Source organism: Amblyomma americanum, chromosome 2 (assembly GCF_052857255.1).
Source record: "Amblyomma americanum isolate KBUSLIRL-KWMA chromosome 2, ASM5285725v1, whole genome shotgun sequence".
Taxonomy (NCBI): domain Eukaryota; kingdom Metazoa; phylum Arthropoda; class Arachnida; order Ixodida; family Ixodidae; genus Amblyomma; species Amblyomma americanum.
In genome coordinates this window covers 47,519,830-47,534,071 of record NC_135498.1, presented here as the reverse complement: position 1 = coordinate 47,534,071, position 14,242 = coordinate 47,519,830, and the positions used below count along the sequence as shown (strand labels likewise).

General features: G+C 42.7%; 1 protein-coding gene across 6 annotated transcripts in view; it reads left to right on the top strand.

Annotated features, from left to right (window-relative positions):
• LOC144121170 (urease subunit alpha-like) overlaps positions 1-14,242 on the top strand; it is a 111,272-nt gene that overhangs the window by 75,702 nt on the left and 21,328 nt on the right. For all 6 annotated transcript variants that reach the window (XM_077654192.1, XM_077654187.1, XM_077654189.1 and 3 more), the window contains 3 exons: positions 2,462-2,511; positions 5,172-5,244; positions 11,036-11,117. In XM_077654192.1, coding sequence (XP_077510318.1) covers positions 2,462-2,511; positions 5,172-5,244; positions 11,036-11,117 — 205 coding nt within the window. The remainder of the gene's footprint in view (positions 1-2,461; positions 2,512-5,171; positions 5,245-11,035; positions 11,118-14,242) is intronic.

The following is a 14,242-nucleotide window of genomic DNA, read 5'->3' as shown; positions in this document are numbered from 1 at the left end:
GACTGTAGAAAAGGAGTGTTTAGCACTTGTGTGGGCAATAAAGAAGTTTCATTTGTACCTGTATGGAACGCATTTTAGAGTGCAAACGGATCACCAGCCCCTACAGTGCCTGACAAAAACCAAATGGTCGAACGGAAGATTGATGAGATGGAGTTTAACCCTCCAGGAGTACGAGTTTCATGTCGAATACATAAAAGGGAGAGAAAACTTGGGAGCAGACTTCCTTAGTAGGCTGAACTAGGGTTGGCTTTCAGCGTGCGTGGCATGCTTGTGTACCCGCAGAAAAGAAATATCGATGTGTGTACGTGCTTTGCTATGCTTTGTGTGTATATTGTATTAACAGTGCGGTTTCCTGTGACTTTTGTGTGTCCGTGTTTGTGCATATTACGCGAGTGAGCAGTTTTCCTTGTGGGAAAACTCTTAAACGGGGAGGGTACTTGTCACGAGTGAGTGCGAGACGCCGCGGCAAGAAGTCAAACCGCCAAAGAAACCATGGCACGCAGCAGACGAAACCGACATAGACACTGGGAGGGAACGGAGCAGACAGTGCAAAGTGCGCGCGTCTGCGCGGAAGCAATAATCGTTTACGTGGAGACGGAGGAAAAGCAGACGGCGTGGGCGCACGGCTCCGGAGACCGCAAGTGCGTGTGAATCCACGGCCGCGAAGATACATGGGCGCAACGCACCCGCGGGGAGAGGAGAATGGTATGCAACGGCGCATCCCCTCCGTGCGGCCGCCCCGAGTTGAGACAAAGAGACTCGAGTTTTGACGCCGGTGTAGGAAACACGCACCGAGGCCGCCCTCCTGGGCCGACGCAACCCCGGCAACGATCCGGACCGTCTGAGACGCTCCTTCGGCTACGCTCCGGAGGCCCCGGCGAGGTCTCCTCTAGCGACATTCCTCACCACCAACCACTTTGAGTACCGATTGGACTGTTTTCATTATTCTACATTGACTCAAAAGACTCTAATTAGAACTATTTGGCGTTATTCTTACCACCACCTGCGCGTGGAAACTCTGACTGATTTGTGCATGCTTATCGATGTGATGTAAACCACCTTTTTATTATTCAGTTTTGTAGTTGATGTGCATTGTTTGATTAAATCTTGTTTTTGGAGACGTACACCTCTCTGGTTCTGACTCACGTTCTCGACAGATAGTGACAAGGAGGCAGGCTGCATTTCACTGACTGGCACAAGGGCTTAAAACAAAAACATCGTCTCATGGCAACCAGTGTTTGCACAGGCCCTTGAAACACCTTAATTTTGATGCACTCGTTAAATTTCTTCAAAAAATTTGGATCGATCTGGTTTTTCTCTAAGAAGCAAGGCTACATAGTGACTAGGAGTGCCGTTCAGAGCGAACAATAGAAGACGGGGAGAGGATGAGCAAAACCCGTAGTGACAATGCAGCACCCAGGCAGACCAAGGTGAGGAGTAGCTTGCTTTCTCTCTCTCTCTTGCTAATGGGCCACAAATCCTCGAAGACATGCTTCCTGCTCACCTTTCCCACATTCCTGCTTTTCCTGTACATGTTTTCTTGTTTCCCTTGACTGTCCTTCTCTTATACAAACTAACTATTGTGAATAAATTGTCCTCGAAGTAGAACCCCTTCAGAGAGAGCGCATTGTTTTCTTGATAATTTTTTGGGTGGTGGGGTTGCTTGTTTTCCCAGACCTCTTCCTTTCTTCCGCTGTTCCCTCTGAAGGGCACTCTCCTATTTTGGACACTAGGGAGCCAGCAAGTCATTCAATATACTAGTGACGCTGACCCTAGAGTCACTGAGCGCATTTGACGCTGGGGCGCCATTTTGCCTTTGAGCTTTGTTCTGCATGATGTGAATTTGTGAAATAAAATACTATGCGAGGTGGGAATTGCTAATGTCAGCCTGCCTGTCTTGAACATGTGTACTATGGCACGTGGATGAGAGTGGACTTGAGTGATCTGCATAGAGCAGAGTGCATGTTGTGTCAGAAGATGAGTGGCAGCAATGGGTGAATTGGGGCTGAAAAGTCACCTGGAAAGCTTGAAGCATATATCCAAGTCAGCAGCTTGCAAAAGCAGCTTTGCTGTTGGAAATTTCGTGCACACTGGAAAGAATTTTCTGGGGTGCCTGCATGTGATTGAGGAGACACAACAGAAAAAACAAAACTGCAAAAAATGCTCACATTTTTGTGAGAGTTGCAGATAACCTCTTGTCATGGTTAACAATTTTCGCCGAAAGGCCAGGGAATAGGAAGCAGAGATGGTGGCATTGGAGAGGGAAATCGAAGCTAAGCAAGAGTCAAAGGATTCCTAATCTGTGATCCAAAAAAGATTTCTTGCCCTCCTTGATTACTGCCCCTTTGAATCCTTGAAATCCTGGAATTCCCCTTGAATTTTAAGCCATATTATCTGTGCAGACTCTGTTAATCCATTTAAACTCATTTAATTGTTAATTTATTTTAATTGTTTTCTGCAGGAACATGATCCTGAGCACAGACAGCATGCCAGTCAATTTCGGGTTTACAGGTAAGAGCCATTAATCTGCCCATTGTTCTTTTTGCCAAAATGAAGTTCATAGTGTATGCGTTATCTTACTGAGCAGGCGTATACACCTGTTGGCTCATGTTTTTTTTTGTCGTCATAAGTGAAGATAACACACTGCCAATATTATAAACACAGATAGCAGTTGCTTGTGGCAATGAGATAACAGACAGATCTGCTGAAACAGATTAGGGATGATGATTTAAGCATAAGGCTACTCTTTTTTCAGCATTCACTCTAGTGAATTAACTTTCAGTTTGTTGTGAGTAAATTGCAATTTATCCATTAAATGAAGGAAGCCAACAGTCCCCGAAATCAAGGGACGCTTAGGAGAATCTTTATAGCTCTTTTTTTTTTTAACTTTTGGTGTTGATCAGTGGGAAACTAAGGGTGTAAATACTTAACAGCTGAATGATAATTGATTAAAAAACAGAAAAAACAACCTGATGTTGCCGGTGGGATCTGAACCCACGACCTCCAATTTTCAGATCAAGTGCTCTACCGAATGAGCTGTGGCAGTGGCTGTCTAATCTTCTGCTTTCGGGATTATTTGTGCCTAGTGTAGCTGAACCTTGAGAGTGTTCACCAGCGACACCGTTGTCAACAGCGGTGGACGTAGTACGTCCTGTATTACTGTGAGTACCACGTGAAATGTGATCGATTGGTGAGGGCGGAAGCTGTGTGAGAACTCTCTTACGCTACCTGTGGCATTTAGACTGGCAGAACCAAGGCCCTCATTAAATTATTGAAGAGACAAGGGTAGGGAAATGAGGGGCTTGTTATGACAGACAAATGTAGGAAGCCAGAAGTCGCCGCCATTGCTCAGTTGGTGGAGCATCGTACACAAAATTTGGTGGTCGTGGTTTCGGATCCCACCAGCAGCATGTGGTTTTTTTTTTCGTAATTTTCAGCCATAAAGTAATTACACTCTTAATTTTTCATTGATCAACACCACAAGATATAAAAAAAAGGCTATAGTAACATTCTCCTATGCTTTCTTTCGTTTCAGTGATTGTCGCCATCCTTAATTTGCCTGTCATATTGATCGAGCCCCTAATTTTTGTACCCTTGTCTGTTCAATTTAGCGATTTGTCGTTGTTCTGTTATTAAAGTAAGACTGATGATAACATTCTAGGTCATAATGAAGGAGCTTAATCTTTTAATTTGTTGTTCACTGCATTACTGATATAGCAATGAGGTTACCAAGGTGCAATTTATGTTTGAGGTTTACTGCGTTAACTATGGAAAGCTGGAATGAAATTGTTTTGGCACCTATCAAGTACTTTTGCAGTTGTAAAGCAGGCTTAATGATTTTTCTTTTTGAACTGGTGGATTACTCGGGGAGGATTTGCAGGGTTTGTGAGGATGTTATTGCAAGTGTAACACAAGCTGCAATTGGGGGGAATTGTGCGCTGACAGTCTTCTTCCTTTGTTCAAAGCAAAGGTTGGCAGACGCTAATGCTTTGCAGTATTGAGGAATGTCATGCTTTTTGCTCATTTAGTCAGGAAATGTATTTACTAATATATATGCATACATCAGATGCTAATTACTAATGTATGTGTTCCTGCAGTGTAGTCTTGCTAACTGGAACTCACTTGACTCAAGCATCTGGTTTATACAAATTAATTTACACTTTGGTCCCATCAACATCAGGTTCATTAAAAAGGTTTCTCTTGTTTTTAACTCTGTATAAATCTAATAAATTTTTGGGCACTTTTGTGTTCAAATTGTTGATAGTCTACAGCTTAAGTATAGAACATGAATTTCATGCATTGCAGCAAGACCTGCTCAAGAAACTGTGCATGTTGTTCAATCCAGCAGCACTGTGAGTGGTACCAGATCATTTGACCCCACATGTGAAACTGGTTCAGCGGGTTTGCCCTGTTTTGTGAATCTCAAAGGGTGCTATGCTACTTAAATCTATCAAGTATTTGTGATGTGAGCCTGGCATAATCACTAAATCTCTGATGAACACCAGACTTCTGCGATTTATGACACAGCAGCAGCACTAAGTCTAGCGTAGGGCAATATGTTAGCTTACCCATGCTAGCTGCTTGTCAGGCAAAGTTGTTTTGGCAAGGTACATTTAACTTCCTTGGCATATTTCGAAGGATGCTACTCTTAAAAATGTTGACAAGCCAGCTAGCATTGTCCATTTTCGGGGTATGGCAAGAAGTCTCACAATTTTCACTAGGTGCCTTGCTAGCAAAAAAGCTGACCTGTCTGCGGATGAAGTGACCACCTGCCAGCTGCCACCTGCCGCAGTTGGCAGGCGGAGTGCTCTAGCACTAGGTAGGTCATTAGTGAAAGAGCCATTATGTGTCCTAGTGAAGAAGGAAAATCGGTTCTGCGCCAGCTGCTGCCTCGTGGAAAGAATGAATCCCATGCACACCAGCTGTAGCCAAGTGGAACGGAGGGTAGCATGCCTGCTGTAGCTTAGTGGAAGGGAAGCAAACAGGTTTCGCGGCAGCTGCAGCCAAATGGGAAGACAGAAACCATGTCTTGCCAGCTGCCATTTACATTGTCTTTAAGACCGTCATAAGTAACCTATGTGAAAGGTTCATGCATACTGTGCTAGCGCACTGATGTCGCATTTAGTTTAATGAAGCAAATTGGGGGTTAATTGTTTCTTCTTGTTTTTCAGGCAAAGGAAACACGTCATACACTCAAGGACTTGCACCTGAGCTCGTATCACAGATTGAAGCTGGTGCAATGGGGTGAGTAAATGCTGATGACACTGTTATTGCTTACAATGAAGGAAAGGAAACAAGATGAAAACTTATTTGTTATACTTTCTATCCTTGTGATTTTCGTTGTTAAAGGGTGCAGACATGAAATTTCAGATACAAAAGGAATATATATGATTAATTCGCTCAGAATATTGGAATGCCTCCAAGCAAGTTTCATTTGAAGGTATTAAGGAACATAATTTAAAATAGTTTTTAATATTGGCTTAGCAAAGATTTGACATCTCAGTCTTCTCAGAAATCAGCATCAAGTAATGTCCTATCGGAGCAGAACTAAAGCAATGACATCTTTGCGTCTGTCTCTCAAAGAGTAGTGACATGTAGCCTGACAGCCTGCTCGCCAATTTGTGGAGGAGGTGCTAGCAGATGAATTTCTCGTGTCAGAGATTTCAAAGCCCTGGTGATTGCCATCAGGGCAGCAGGTCGAATGTGATATAATTAGGTGCGGACTTTCTGAAGTTTATTTATGAGAAAATTTGGTGGATGTTTTTTGGTGTTTATTTCATTTTGGTAAATTGGTGTTTTCTGGAAAGTTGTACGGTGCAAACTCTAAGAGCAGTGGTCATTGACCGAAAAAAACACAGTTTGCAAAAGGACGAATCGATGTAAAATGCTTAAGTTTAGTACGCTAGCACTAAAACCCAATCCTATAGATCTCGCTTATGTTTGTGTTTGTCTAAGGCCTCTGGCAGCGACCCACCTGTCCATTGGGTTGTGGGCAACCTGCCAGCAGGCTTTATGGCCAGCTATGCAAAACACTTTATGGCAAGCGGCCGATGGCTTACGGAGCAACTAGCTGAAAAAGTTCATTGGTTCCAATTAGAATTTTTCCACTTGAGACCATTTAGGTTTTCCGACACTAATTGGATGCGCTTCCAATTGGTTCCAATTGGTTTCAGTGGTGCCAAAAATCAATTGGTTCCAACTGGAACCAACTAGATTTTCTCTCAGAACTATTGGGGAACATTCTGCCTTGTGCCAACATTTCACAGGGAAACTGAAATTATGAGAATTGCACACTGTTAGGGAAGTGAAGCCAAACAAACCATCACAAAAGCATCACACACAAGGAACATTAGCTCAGTACATATCACACACTTTTGCTTCTGCTTCCATTTATATACTTCATTAATGGAACACTCCTGCTGGAGCCAGTGATGCTTGTCTGTTGTGCGAAATTATTTCATTTACTCATGCCCACTGTGGTGGTAGAAATGAGGAAAATAATTCAGCAGGCAAAGCTGCTAATATCTTTTTAACAGAAACCACTTTAGCTCACTGTTGTATGTCAATAATGAGCAATATGTAGCTGTGACACCGACCATCTGAAACCTCTGTAGCCCATTGGAATGTCCAATTGGAATCTCAAGAACCAATTGGATTTATCCAGTTGGACAAGCTGCAGCCAATTGGAACCCAGTGACTCCAACTGGTTGCAGTTAACATCAGTTGGCAGAACCAGCTAGGCAAGCTGCTGCCAAATTGGAATCCAGTAACTTCAATTGGTTCCTCTTAATACCAGTTGGAATTCCAGTTGAAACCAGTGGACTTTTTCAGCTGGGTAGCCCAGCTAGGTCAGCGGCTCGATTAGGGTCCGTGCATTCACGATGTGGCGGAAAATGGCACTCTATGGCCGCGAGTGGTTTTTGAACCTGCGCCAGCACAAACAAGTCAGCTTTGCTGGCTGCTGCATTTGACCACTATCTCATTGCTGCAGCTGTACAGCCCCCGTGTTTAACTGTCAGTCTCTCGTGCTGAGCTTTGATGTCGTTGTCTTTATCAACTACCATCCATGGACGATGGAACCAGAGCACACCGCTATCGCGCTGCCCTCTTAAACCAAGCCTTGAACTGAAACCAGAACTGAAGAGAAAGCCTAAGTGTGAGCGCACCTAATTCATACTTGGCCTAACTAACCACACTAAATCATCTGTCATCCTTTTAACTGATTCGTACACACGCTATGCACAGTTGGTTTTAGTAGGAGGCTTGCTGACCTTGTTAAGTCTATTATGTTAGCATATGCTTTTGTTGGCAGCACCAAACTTCAAAATGTTCATTCAACATTAGTACTGGAGATGTTAGAAGGTGCTCGGGACAAAGGGGGGTATTCGCACACATATAGTTTCCAAAAAAACTGAGCAATGACCAAATCACTCTTCCTATATGATGGCAAGTTTCAACCTGTGGCTGAAGCTTCTTCAGGCTGCAGTTGTCGCGCACCACAAGTCTGAAGGTCTATTCATAATGCATGAAATCATCTGGTAGCTCAGTTTTCCACAATGGTCAACAATTTGGAGGTCTACCTAGGGGTCGCTGATGAACTGCAAATCATAGTTGTTGTTCCACTGGATATTCTTAAGCAAATTGTCTGAACATATTGAAGAATTGTGTACAGAAGCTATGAGCTACAATCCTAGGTCCTTATCTATCATGTTCCTTTGGCTGTCCAGGCTTCGGTGGCCTTCTGCAGGTTCCTGATTTCACTTTTTTATCAGGGTGACAAGCTGCACAGCAAGGAAAGAACACATCTCATATAGGACGTTCTTGCTTTGACTGAAATGTCTTCATAACCTTGAGTAACAAGACAGATATCTCATATAGAAAGGCCATTCTCAGACATTTTTGTGAATATTTTAGTTTAGACAGCCACCTTTAGCTTTCGGCTGCTCTCTCTGGTGGTGTCGGTGTTCTTTGGAAATGGCGAAAGTTCGTACTAATGCTTCACAACTTTGGCAACAGGCCGATAGAATATCATCATGAGGAGCTCACCGTGGAAATTTTTTTTTTGTCGTTCATAACCTAATAAATAGTAAACCAAGTTTAACTCAACGCCGCAGTGTATAGCAGATTTTCATGAGAGCAGTGATCCAGTACACCCCTCTGAGATGGCTACTGCTTTTGCCAATGAGCTCGACCGAATCCGAGGTTTCTTACTGTAGATATTAAAGAATGGTGCCACGAATCGACCAGTAAACTTTGCACTAATAATAAAAACTTACCTTGAATTGGGCGTGTTGCCTGTGCGTATGTGCTCGGTTGTGCCCACTACGCTCTTCTAAAGAGGAAACGGAACATTGAGGCAATATTTAGTTGGCAACTGTTTAAAATATCAGTCGTACTGTTCTTAGTGTCTCCTCAGTGTTTCTGCTCTTTCAAAGGCAAAGGAGGAGAGTTGTTTTCAGTAAAAAATGACTGTTGGCTATTCTCAACATTTCCAGAAACCGCTGCTTTTCGGTTTTAACTGATTCCATAAACTTTTTTAGCGCCGGATGCTTATTGGTGTTTTTCGGTTAAAAACGGAAAGTATTCGGCCTAGATATAATGCGGAACCTGTGCGCGTGGTGCTGACCAAAACTGAAACTGATTATAAAATATGGCTTGTAGCTAATTACATGCTGCACTCTGCCTTTGTCAATTTTATGGTTACTGTGCTCATAGGGGTCTTTCAAGGCGCAAATACTGACACGCAAAATATTTCTGTCTATACCTCTACAACCATTTTGTTAGAAACTGGTTCAATTATATTAAAAGCACAGGCAGAGATGCATGGGCACCTATGAGTAGTTAATGCAACGGCATAGAACTGTGGCTGTCAGGTTACCCTTTGCTTCTTGCTTCTTCCAGTTACTTTCTTTTTACCGTCACAGTATGGCTAGCAGCTCTGTCAAATAGATCCTGGTCCTTATTTATGGTCAGGATCTGTTGAGCAAAGTTGGACGTGACTTTAGCCTGGGAAGTCTGCATTCATGCTGTGATGTCTGCCTGTGCCTCTAATGAATATCAACTGGATGTGCCATATTTTATAAACTGATGTCTGCCACTACTACCTCTTAACTTCCTTGCAGTCATTGTTGTCAATTCATTGGGTCTTTACTTCCTTTGTATTGTTATGGATTCATGCTGTATTATTTCTGCTCTTGTTTCCATGAAGTTTTATAGTTGGTGTTAATTTTTTCACTATCTGCTTTTCTGTTCAAACGTTCTTTAATTTTGATTTTGTTTTTCCTTTCTGCTTGAATGTTAATTATAACTAATTAATATTTTCTTTCCAATGTCATGTGCTGTTTTTTTTTTCCTTTTCATGTTTTTGTCTATTTTTGATGATTTGTGTGTAACCCTCCCCCCATGTAATACCCTCTCTCATGAGGGCCTTTAGGGGTATTTTGTATAAATAAATAAAATAAATAAATAAGATCTTTAGGCATTAAAAAAAAAATTATGAGATCACTGTGGCACTCGCATTGGAGGAATGCATAAGCATTGATGCCTCCTCGCCCCTGTTTGCCCCACTTTGCTCCTCTTTGCCCCTCTTTGCTTAAATTAATCAAGTTCCTTCATTGCCCATTTTGAGTTTTCAAACTTGGGATCTACTTTGTTCTGGCCCCGGTAACTTTTTGTACATTTATGGCTCTAATTAATTAACTAATTGTGCCACATGCACCTCATAATTTCCCCTGCGAGATTTTTTGATGCTCTATCTAACGCAACCATTCTTTTTCTTATAACTCAATTCGTTCAAACGTTATCGTGATGACAAGCTCGTGATGACACGAAACTGCAAACATAGCCATACAATGCTCACACACTAAAAAAAAATAAAAAGAAAAACTCAACATGTTTACAGATGTTCACTATGTGTGCAAACTCAACTGAAGTAGTGCTTTGGTTGTCCCTTGAGGTAATAAAATATGAAGCCAAGGTTCCAGATTCTTGACCTCTAAACAGGGGAATCTGGTCAGCTCAGTGGACATTAACTGAGTGTCATTGTGATGACAGTGGCGCAGTAAGTTCTCGGTTGTTTCACCACACCTGCTGTCTGATGATGCAGAGATGTTACAAAATGGCTTTGTAGCTTTTCTTCATTCTTACTACACTTCAACCTGCATAATATATGGTACGGTATAATGGGGTTTATTATAATGTCCCAAAGGTACATGGGCTATAAGGACGTCAATTCAGTCTCCACTGCAAGAAAATAAGTAAATAATTGGTATTGCTGAGACTTGATTTCAGGAACAGTACATAGCCAAATTAAGTCCTTGTGTTGTGCAAAGTGCTGTGTGTATATATATGAAATTAAACAACCTGATTTCTATTGGTAGTCTGCAGTATAGTGTCCAAATGCTAGGTTTTGCAGTAATCTGAGGAATTTAGTTTTTACACAGCCTGCTAGCCTGTAGCTAGTAGCTAGTAGCCAGTAGTGTCATGTTGCAGAGGAGAAATGTAGTTGATGCAGTATTCTTCTGCTAGGCTTGTCTCAGTATCAGGATAACCGCTACATGAATGCGGTGCCTGACTAGTGATTTCTTCTCTTTGAATTCTGGTCGTTGTACGTTCATGCATGTTTATGCATGGCACAAGTGCAGGCAGTGTTCTTTATACTGTGCGAAAAACTTTGACCATTTCATGAAGCTCAGCAGCAGTTTCTTGCACATTGTAACCAGAGCAGAACATTCAGATGATACATACAACCAAAAGGCAGCACTTTCATTGTGTGGAATAGCCGGGCATAATTATGAAACTGCTGCAGACAATGTTAATGCATCCTTGGGATAAGTAAAATTTCTTCCTAGGTGCTCATTAAACTGTACTGCTAGGAATGATACTTATTTGACATTAGGCAGGGATGACAAAAACCTTTACTTTGATAATAACTCTTAATTAAACACTAAACAGCTGTTCTTTCTGGCACTTCTGTGCATTTTATGGCATTATTGTTAAAATGCTTGCTAATCAGCGTGTCTATAATTTTGTCCAGGCTGAAGCTGCATGAAGACTGGGCATGCACACCTGCAGCTATTGATGCTTGCCTCCAGGTTGCCGACTTTTATGACATTCAGGTGTGTAAACTGAGTTTTCTTGAACTCCAGAGTTTTCTCATTCACATAATTCACCTATCTTGCAGACGTAAAAGATTAAGGTTACATAGCATATTTCATAGATACAGCAGTACAACTTGTCGTGAAACATACTTACCGTGGTGGCTTAGTGACTGTATTGCTCTGCTTCTGTGCACGAGGCTGCAGGTTCGATCCTCAGTTTGGCAGCCTCATTTTGATGGATTTGAAATGCAGAAACACAGTGCCATGCGCAGATTTGGTGCAGCTTAAAGAAGTAGAAATTCACCTGGAGTCATCAACTGCAAGGTGCTCCATGTCTTACGAGTAGCTTTGGCTAATGAAGATTCATCAGTTTTGATGGCATGAAACATAACTACGCTAATGTGTAGTTTTAAAATTACACTTTCCATGCAGTTCCTGAATTGTCATTTATGTGAATAATATGATTTGGGTTCACACTTGACGAGGTTGGTAGCCAGAGAATGTCTGCTGATAAATTAGATTCTAGTGTTACCTTAGGCTGACGCAGTAAAACTGCATATTATGTGACTTACTCGATATTACGTGATCTCGATTTATTTTGTCCTCAAACTGGATGGAGCAAGTTTTTTTCTCCTTGTGCACCACATATATGTAAATGATCTGAATGTAGCTGAAATAAAAGGCTGCACATTCATACATATACTCTTTCTGTACCCCTCTGAGAACTGAAGTCCTCAAAATGTAGCTGCGTATAGAAACACTGGCTTATCACTCTGAGAACATTAGGCATTCATTTGTTTTCTCTGCTTAGATGAAATGAGATCTATCACAAACTGAAATCTATCGCCACTTGAGTGAGACATAACGTGATAGTGTCATGGGCACGAAAAATGTGTGCTCATGGTTGCTACAGGTTAAAGCAGGCTGAATGTCCTGTGAAAATGAAACAAGGGAGGCTCAGGCATGAAGCAGCTGGTTGGGCCAGTACGGTTCCTCAGTTGGAGAAAATTGGGTGTGAGGGGCAGTTGGCTGACTATAGAATAGATGGCCGTCAGTGTTTAACATCTCTGTAGGAGTACATGGGCATGCAATCCTGCGTAAAGGCCTGTGGAAAGTTTTCTCCATATGAACCCTTGCATACTGACCATCTATTAATGCGATAGTCTTAAAGGCTTCGTTGTCCAGAAAATCTGGTGTCGGCGTTGTCGCCATCAGTGTTGTGAGCGAAAATTCACGGGCATGGCTCTGGCAGATGGTCCCCAGAGAGCAATCTAGGAGGAAGGTGGGCCACCTAGGTCACATGAACTTGTGGTGTCATCACAACTTACCCACTGGATAGTGAACAAACTGCCCACCATGGCAGGTGGCAGTTAAATTAATGATTGGTCACTCGGGAAGATCATCCTGGGCCGCACAAGGAGGCCCACCCGCTGGGAACACCTGCCATAGCAGGGCAGTGGCACATCGCTAAACTGCTGCACCACTGTGCCAGGAGGGGTATGAGGACTTCCAGGGATCTATGAATGTAAAGTAGAGTGTGACCTTTCACATATATAGGAATTAACCCAATACGGTATCGTGTCATGCCCTCAAATTTTGAATGCAGGGCTTCACATGTTGAAATAAGCCGCTGCGGTGGCTGTGTGGTTATGGCGCTCGACTGCTGGCCCAAAAGACGCGGGTTCGATCCCGGCCGCGGCGGTCGAATTTCGATGGAGGCGAAATTCTAGAGGCCCGTGTACTGTGCGATGTCAGTGCACGTTAAAGAGCCCCAAGTGGTCGAAATTTCCGGAGTCCTTCACTACGGCGTCCCTCATAGCCTGAGTCGCTTGGGACGTTAAACCCCCATAAACCTAACCATAAACCAAACATGTTGCAATGATGTCAGGCTGTGCCAACTTGCAATCGCAGTGGGAATAGTGATCTTGATTTATCAGTTGTCAAAGTGGGTGAAACATGAGTTTTGTTTTTCAATCATAAAGACACATGATTGTTAGCTCAATGAAAGCATACATATTCACTGCCTCCAAGGAAATTTAAATTTACTGCCATGTTGTGGGAATAGTATTTGCTTTTCTTGGCTCTGAGAAGATGCTATACTTACTCACGATGTTCCTGGGGTCAGTGTTAATGGCTGAAGCCCATAAAATTTTTTTGAATGAAATTATTTGTAGTTTTTTTTAGAACAGATTGGCTGAAGAGGAACTGCACCTGCTCAAAATCAGTGGCTCATGTTCAAAGTTTTCTGCGACAACTTTAGTGTGATTCTTCACACTATACTACCATACCTGCAATCATATCGAGTGATATTGATTTTTGGCATTTTCCAAACCCCCCCAAGTTTTTTCCATGTTTTTTCATCTCATTTTGGTCTTGCATCAGCAAATTTTAGTGGGTGGAACGGACTCCTTAAGCATATGCAGCAGCCATGCAATTATGGCAGGACCACTTTGAAAGATGCGCTGCTCTACAGGTGATTACGTTGAAAAATGAAGCCGGGTTTCTGCAGTCACATGCAAGGACCCTGGAACAAGGGGGGGGGGGGGGGGGGGGGGGGGGGGGGGGGGGGCGGGCGGCGGGGCCGCCCCTCAACATTGTTCTAGAGGGGCAGCGCCCCCCCACCCAGTCGCTAATTGCTTGCACTTAAATCAAATTTCTGACAATTGAAACACTTCAGTTCTAGGACTCTTTTAATGCAAAGCACAGTGGAGCTGAGCTACTTGGCTTCGTAGCCAGTTGTAAAGCATTTCGTACGTGAGTAACCTAAACCAGTCATGTCCCAACAGAAGTCGACTGTCTGACCCGCGTACATGATCATGATTACCAGTTTAAAAAAACTATTCACAAAAATTTTTAACCAATTGATCGCTCCTCATGCACACATCTATAAAGCTGCCCATTTCAGTTCGTTTTATATTGCCTGGAATCTTTGCTCCGTTTGATCGTTCGCATTCAAAACCGCCGGCACACGGCTTTATCATTTTGTTTTGTAATGCGAGACGCAACCAGACTTATCTCCATTGATCGTGGCCATGTGCAAATGCTTCCATATTTTTCCAGATTGTTGTAGTTGCTGTTGGTTCTTTATCTTGAACGTTCCTTGCCAGCTTTAAATTGAGTGCGGCCAAGAACTGCTTGCATTC